The sequence below is a fragment of the Penaeus vannamei genome, chromosome 11 (assembly GCF_042767895.1).
Source record: "Penaeus vannamei isolate JL-2024 chromosome 11, ASM4276789v1, whole genome shotgun sequence".
Taxonomy (NCBI): Eukaryota; Metazoa; Arthropoda; class Malacostraca; order Decapoda; family Penaeidae; genus Penaeus; species Penaeus vannamei.
In genome coordinates, this window is record NC_091559.1 from 20,643,559 (window position 1) to 20,651,058 (window position 7,500).

A 7,500-nucleotide genomic window follows, 5' to 3' on the forward strand; every position below is an offset into this window, starting at 1 on the left:
TCACCAAGTGCTGTTGCCAGGGGTGGTTGTTAGGCATTACCAAATCAGTCTTTAGTCTTACACTTACCTCTATATGAATTAATCGGCAGATTGCAAGTTGACAGTTTGTTACAGTACGGACACACTTGCCAGAGTCCTCAATCCCTTGTCTAATTCCCTTCAGATACGGCCCGAGGGAAGGGTTGATAGGGGGCTCTGCCTCCAGCGCTCCTAGGAAACATTGTCTTCACCTCATATTTATAGCAAGATAGAGCTTTGGAGGACTAAGTGGATGTAGGCACTAAGCGGCACTTTCTGCAATCTCTTTCCTTTATTTATAACATTATTGTTTGTGTCTGCTGATTATTTGTTATACCAATAACTACAATTTTTTGGCCTCTAGAAGAATATAATTTTCAATTTCCTCTACCTTAGTACATCTATACTGTAAAGATGTGGCTCCTTCACATCTATTGGCATCAAAGATAAGACCAACAAAGTTCCGCCTTGTATGATATTGAGAGATAACTTACAGAACTCTCTGTTGAATCTCTACAATCTGAAATCATTTGGTAAAGGTTTTATGGCATTAGATGAAACACCAAAAATGTGTAAACTAATGGTTCTTAATCTAGGGGGCATCAGTATTTCCCAATGGGATCATGAACCCTTAGAAAAAGCAAGAATTTCACTTAATTTTATTTGTTATTCTCTTAACAAAAGCATGGTCAAATAATAATTAGGTTAGTAAAAATAGGACTCATTCATACTCAATAAAAAGAATTTCCTTTAAAATCTGGGAGAGATTTTTTTTCATAGATGCAGTGGGGGCATGGAGGGAAAGAGCAATTTCAAAAGCAGGCATAGTAGCAAAGACATTAAAAATCACTGTGTTGATTCTATGTAGGCTAATTAAACTACTGTGGAAAGACAAATAAAGAAAAGGTTTGAATTTCTTTGGGGAACAAAACAAATATAAAATACTTTTGTTGTGTCTTACTGAAAATATTATTTTCTTTGCAGCTTTACAAATGTGGGTGTTTGTTGGAGTTGCGTGGAGAACTCTGCGACCTGGATGTTCTCACACGCATGCTCAAGGTGGTGGACAAGAGGCATCTCTTGCACCATTGCTTCCAGGTAAGAGCTCTCTCTCTCTCTCTCTCTCTCTCTCTCTCTCTCTCTCTCTCTCTCTCTCTCTCTCTCTCTCTCTCTCTCTCTCTCTCTCTCTCTCTCTCTCTCTCTCTCTCTCCCTCTCTCTCCCTCTCTCTCTCTCTCTCTCTCTCTCTCTCTCTCTCTCTCTCTCTCTCTCTCTCTCTCTCTCTCTCTCTCTCTCTCTCTCTCTCTCTCTCTCTCTCTCTCTCTCACTCTCTCTCACTCACTCTCTCTCTCTCACTCACTCAGTCTTTCTCTGTCTTTCTCTCTCTCTATTGCAGTCTTTACCTCTCTCTCTTGCAGTCTCTTTCTCTCTCTCTTGCAGTCTCTCTCTCTCTCTCTCTCTTGCAGTCTCTCTCTCTCTCTCTCTGTATGTCTTGCAGTCTCTCTCTCTCTCTCTCTCTCTCTCTCTCTCTCTCTCTCTCTTGCACTCTCTCTCCCTCTCTCTCTCTTTCTCCGCCAGTCTCTCTCTCTCTCTCTCTCTCTCTCTCTCTCTCTCTCTCTCTCTCTCTCTCTCTCTCTCTCTCTCTCTCTCTCTCTCTCTCTCTCTCTCTCTCTCTCTCTCTGTCAATGTAAGAGTTGGGGGGCGTGGAGGTGGTGGTGAATGAAAGGGGACTTGCTTGAGGAGTTTATTGGGGAGGTAATGCTTGGCCCCGAGAGTGACCCCGCGCCCCGAGGGCCGAGGGCGGCCTCCTGCCCTATGACTCCTGCTAGGTCTTGATCTGCTTCTGGTGCTCTCTCTCTCTCTCTGCCTGACGAGACGTCCTTATATCCAGCGACTCCTTGTCCTGCTGGCGAAGGTGCCTGGTACCCAATTCTTTGGGTGTCCATTTTTCCGGGCGTGTCGAAGGGCCGGAAGCGAAAGTCTTGGGCTGGCAAGGAAGGTGCAAAGCCAGGAAGTAAGGCAGCTGCAATGCCTAGGTGTGAAGCCCAACCCATCCGTTTTCCATATTGCTGACATACCGCTCAGCTACGCAAACGGATCGTCCTCGAGCCGTCCACAGTGTCCTATGCACAGATGGCGCATCTGGTGGCAAGCTCCCAATATGCTTCTACAGATGGTTGCTGGTGCTCTATGGTCCCTTAGGTCATCGTGTGTCAGGGTAGCAGTGAGGTGCAACATTCGGTGGTGGTGGTGGGGGTGGGGGGGGGCACATCGTCTTCAGGAGCTGAAATATAAGTGTACTAGGCCAGTAAAAAGGGCTAAGGAGGAGGATGGTAATTTTACTTGTCAGTACCTTACTAAGATGCCAGAAAATGAAAGCAATAAGAACATTTTTGTAGGGAGAAAGTTGGTGAGCGAGAATTCCTTATCTTTGGCCTAAATAGGCTAGTAACAATGCTTCGGACACTTAAAGTAACGTGAGCTTCTCGGCGCTGTAAAAAAACGTAAGCGTGGCAACGGCGCGATGGCCTCATCAAGAAGTAACGGGCGCATCTCGGACGCAGTGTGACATAAGTCTGAGAAACGTGCAGCAAGGCGCAATTCGTAGGCAGCAGTAAACGTGCGCATCTCGAGTGCAGTAAGTACGAGTAGCAACATTCGGCGAGCACGATTCCTTCGTAGGAGATTCAATGGCGTCTGGGCGCGATTTCTTTGTAGTAGACATTATAGCTTAAAACTAAATTGCGGTGATAATATGTAAGCCTATATAAAGCATGGTGTCTGCATTGCGTAACCCCTATTGCAACAGATTTCGACTCCATCAAGTTAGTTACAAGTTACATATTCACCAAAACCTTAAAACTAAAGAAGCATAAATCCCAGCAGTACTAACGATAAGGTATCGAATATTGAGAGTAGACCATTAAAGCGAGTTAGAATCAGTTATAAAACATGGTACTTATTACAAATAATCCTAGAGTGAATTCATGTAGAGTGGTCAAATAGGTGAGTAAAGGGTCGACATGTATGTGTGAATAAGCGAACAATTACTGCGGCAAGTAAAGGGAAAGTGATTTTCAAAACACACCACATATATAAATTCATAGAATGAAAGTGAAATGCAAACAAGAACAAAGGAACTACTGATAAACATAGCATATAAAGTGAAGCAAAGATTACTGTAAATTCTCAACAATAGACGCGAATAATATATGTCGGAAAACCGATACATTACGATAATTAAATAAATTGAAATATTTGTTCTGAAAAAATAAAGCATTATGCAATGTGAAGACAACAATAATACGATAGTTGGAAAGACACAAATAACACAACAATATACATCAATTAAAGAATGATTAGGATGGGGGAGTGAGGTGGTCACAGTGACCACAGTGTGTAACTTCGTTGTGAGTTAAAACAATTATTAACAGTGAGAAATTTTGTAATATAGAATTAGTAGTTAAGAAAAGGCAACTTATATGTAAGGTGTGGGTGGGTTTAGGGAGGGCGAATAGTTAAACTTGCACTAAAAGAGAAGAGGTACACTTACTCAAAAGTAGCGAGAGAGTATCGGTGGTGTAGGGTCGAAGTGTGATTTCATGGCTTGTGCTGACGAAGGTTCGCGAAGACTTGGCGAGGTAGGTGAGTCGGTTGGCGAGAGTGGTTTGGGGAATTCATCTTCAGCGACTTCGTCGGGAGCGTAGAACAGGCGTGGGTTGTCAGCATGACGTAGTGTGGCAGACATGGTGTGGATCTTGTTAGCGATGGCTGGCGTTAAGGCGAGGGGGCACTTCGGCAGGAGCTTCTGTCAGGAACATTTGGCATTGTGAAGTTCTTCCAACGCTAGTCACCAGATGTCAACGTAAGAGTTGGGGGGCGTGGAGGTGGTGGTGAATGAAAGGGGACTTGCTTGAGCAGTTTATTGGGGAGGTAATTATGTGACCCCACGAGAGTGACCCCGTGCCCCGAGGGTGGAGGCGAGGAGAGTGTCCTCCTGCCCTGTGACTCCTGCTAGGTCTTGGTCTGCTTCTGGTGCTCTCTCTCTCTCTGCCTGACGAGACGTCCTTATATCCAGCGACTCCTTGTCCTGCTGGCGGAGGTGCCTGGTACCCTATTCTTTGGGTGTCCATTCTTCCGGGCGTGTCGAAGGGCCGGAAGAGAAAGTCTTGGGCTGGCAAGGAAGGTGCGAAGCCAGGAAGTAAGGCAGCTGCAATGCCCAGGTGTGAAGCCCAACCCATCCGTTTTCTATATTGCTGACACTCTCTCTCTCTCTCTCTCTGTCTCTCTCTCTCTCTCAGTCTCTCTCTCTCTCTGTCTCTCTCTCTCTCTCTGTCTCTCTCTCTCTCTGTCTCTCTCTCTCTCTGTCTCTCTCTGTCTGTCTCTCTCTCTCTCTGTCTGTCTCTCTCTCTCTCTCTCTCTGTCTCTCTCTCTCTCTCTGTCTCTCTCTCCCTCTCTATGTCTCTCTCTCCCTCTCTATGTCTCTCTCTCTCTCTCTCTCTCTCTCTCTCTCTCTCTCTCTCTCTCTCTCTCTCTCTCTCTCTCTCTCTCTCTCTCTCTCTCTCTCTCTCTCTCTCTCTCTCTCTTTCTTTTAAATTCTCAAGATGTTGTATTCATGCTAGGACTTTATAACTAGAATGATTTTGTATTGATATTGCCATCCACAGTTCTCCATTTCTTCAAAATTGAAGTAGAAATATTTTATTTGGTTTAGATTTATTTTATCTATTGTTCAACTCATTTATTAACCTTTTCAGACAAAACTATCTACTTTTATATCCAACAAACAAACAAAACAATTACATACCTTTACAGGAGAGCGTCGTTATTGAAAATGATAATTCCGATTGACTTGGTAATCATTGAATCGCAAAGTACATTAAATAATTTTTTTCCTATAAATAACATCATTATATTTAGAGGACAATAACCCAACTTTGGCAAGTGTGCAACAGGAACAACGAAGGGAAGGGCAAGAAAACACACAAATATGCCGAAGGCCTTTTTGCTAATGCTTCGTCAGGGTATGACGAAGCATTAGCGAAAAGGCCTTCAGCATATTCATGCTGAATTTTCTTATTCTCTCTCCTATTCTTTTTATTATTCTAACTATTTTATTGTTTTATTATTATTTTTATTATTATTATTATTATTATTATTATTATTATTATTATTATTATTATTCCAAGAATATTCATCAATGAATATTCTTGCTCTTCACTTCGTTGTCCCTGTTGCAATCTGTTTATCATGAATTCTTCACATTTGGCAAGTGTCCAAGATATAAAACGCTGTATCAACATTTTTGTTTGCATGACCTTTGGTACATTCCAACTCTCATAATTTTCATGCGATCCAAACCCATTTACACTCCCTGAGGCCGTTTAAATCACCAATTTTTAAATTTTGGCCTTAATAAAAAAAATATAAATTTTTTAATGCTGAAAAAACAGACCAAAAATAGGAATCTATGTCAACTAGTCCCTCACCCCCCAAAAAAGGAAATTAAAAAATCAGCTATTTACACGACCTTAGGCTAGGATAGATCTAACATATAAATTTTGGGGGGATTGTTCAGGAAAAAAAAAATGGGAGTTGGTATGTATCGAAGAAGAGTTTTTTTTTTTTTTAACTCCCCCCCCCCCCACGTATAGGGGTGCAAGGTCATAATTATTTATGAGATGAAAGACAATTCTATACTCTATTTTATGCAAAAAGAATCAATGAGTTACCTCTAACTGATTTTTTTTTTTTATGATGAAATGAGCAGGGAAAGATGGTCATTCCCCGGGACGGTCTCCTTAACCCATTTACGATGGGTGTCCCACATATGAGACGCCTGGAAAAATAAGCATTACTAGGCCAGTGTGACGGTGAATCGGAGCTTGAGCTCTGATTCTGTTGCAGGCCGTGACAGATCCTAGGGCAGTCCCGCGCAACGATTTTGAAGCGGCCTGAAAACTGTTATTTTCGGCTTCAAAATATGACGGCGTTAGTGGGTTAAGACAACTTAGTTTATGACCAAGTGTGCCTATAACCCATACACAGAACAAGGGACCAGCCATATTCGGACTAGTTAATACATTGTAGGCTAAGGAAGGGGGAGAGCAGCCCTAGCAAGTTGCAGTGAATCATAAATAACATTTTTTCATCTTTAGAACAATTAATACAGCCTTAAAATTTGTGTTTTGCTCAATTATATTATTATTATATGTGATTGAACTAGTCGTGGACAAGGAAATAATGCTGTAAGTGTTATATTCCAATATACCTTGTGATTTACCTTTGCCAATTGGTGTGGGTCTCACTCCAGCCCAAATGTTGAAGTTGTAAACAAGGGATTACACTAAAACTAGTACCGTGTTTGCCTCAGATGTAATAGTTTTACTCATATATCTTTATTGTTATTACTGTAAATGTCTTTATTTTCATTATTGTTAATGTAGTTTGTGGGTTAGTGGACATCATGATGACACAGAAAAAGGAGATTACTTTACATATACAAACGTAGGTAAGACTAATACCTGTTCCAAGTGGCAATTAGTATGAAAATTCAAAGCTGATATTATTCTTGCAATATTATCCATCCTTTCAAGCAAGGTATTGCCCTTAGGGAGGCAATACTTTGGTCCTAAATTTCTTTTTGTTAATAAGATCATTCTTTTTCATTAGTAATTTTGCATATTGCTGTGTTACTAATTCTAGAACTTATAAGTTAAAAAGTTTCATTTTGCCACGGATGGGATACAGTGTTGTGTTTACAAACTCAACTGATCAGCATTTACGGCTTGTGATTACTCAAGATTCCGTAAGAGCTACCTGAAACAGTTTGTGCTTGGCCATTGAAGGTCTGATACTGTAAGTGATTTGTAGTGGTGCAGGGTTTAAGGCAGGGATACGGCGCTGGAAAAAACGTTTGTGTATATGAAGCTAAGTCCGTGATATGGCGCCCTAGGCTGGCCGTGACTTAAGGGGACCGTCCCTGGCAGTGGATGGGGCGAGTCGGGGATTTTGGGTCGGAGTGGTCGAAAAATGAGTTATGGTCAGTTTCATATTCGTAAATGAGAGTAGAATTACTTGTGTAAATATGAAATTCCGCGGCAAAAAATTTGGGCAACGCACAAGGCCAGACACCTGAGTCCCATTGCCGCTGTGTCAGTGATTTTCACCCTTCTGCACTCTAATATGATGCATTGTATTATGACATTACCTATTGAAACGGATCACAGGAAGATAAAAGTGTCTTATTATAACTGTCATATCCCAAAGTGAAACATTTATGATATGAAAAACAAAGAAAAATAAAAAATCATTGCACAAGTTTTTCAAATTTCTTTCCCATGATATAAAGTAAATGTTTCAATTTTGACTTATTCATTATACAAGTATGTTCAGGGTTCGATGAAAATGCATGAGTAGTTACAAGTCTGTATCTCCAAATATAAACTCACAATGAATAGATATTTACACAGGCTGGGCTCTCG

The 7,500-nt window shown here is 41.4% G+C and overlaps 1 protein-coding gene across 1 annotated transcript in view; it reads left to right on the forward strand.

Annotated features, from left to right (window-relative positions):
* Pat1 (Protein interacting with APP tail-1) overlaps positions 1–7,500 on the forward strand; it is a gene marked incomplete at its 5' end in the record, with an annotated part of 54,718 nt that overhangs the window by 1,690 nt on the left and 45,528 nt on the right. Inside the window, 1 exon segment of the mRNA XM_070127094.1 lies at positions 1,003–1,116. Coding sequence (XP_069983195.1) covers positions 1,003–1,116 — 114 coding nt within the window.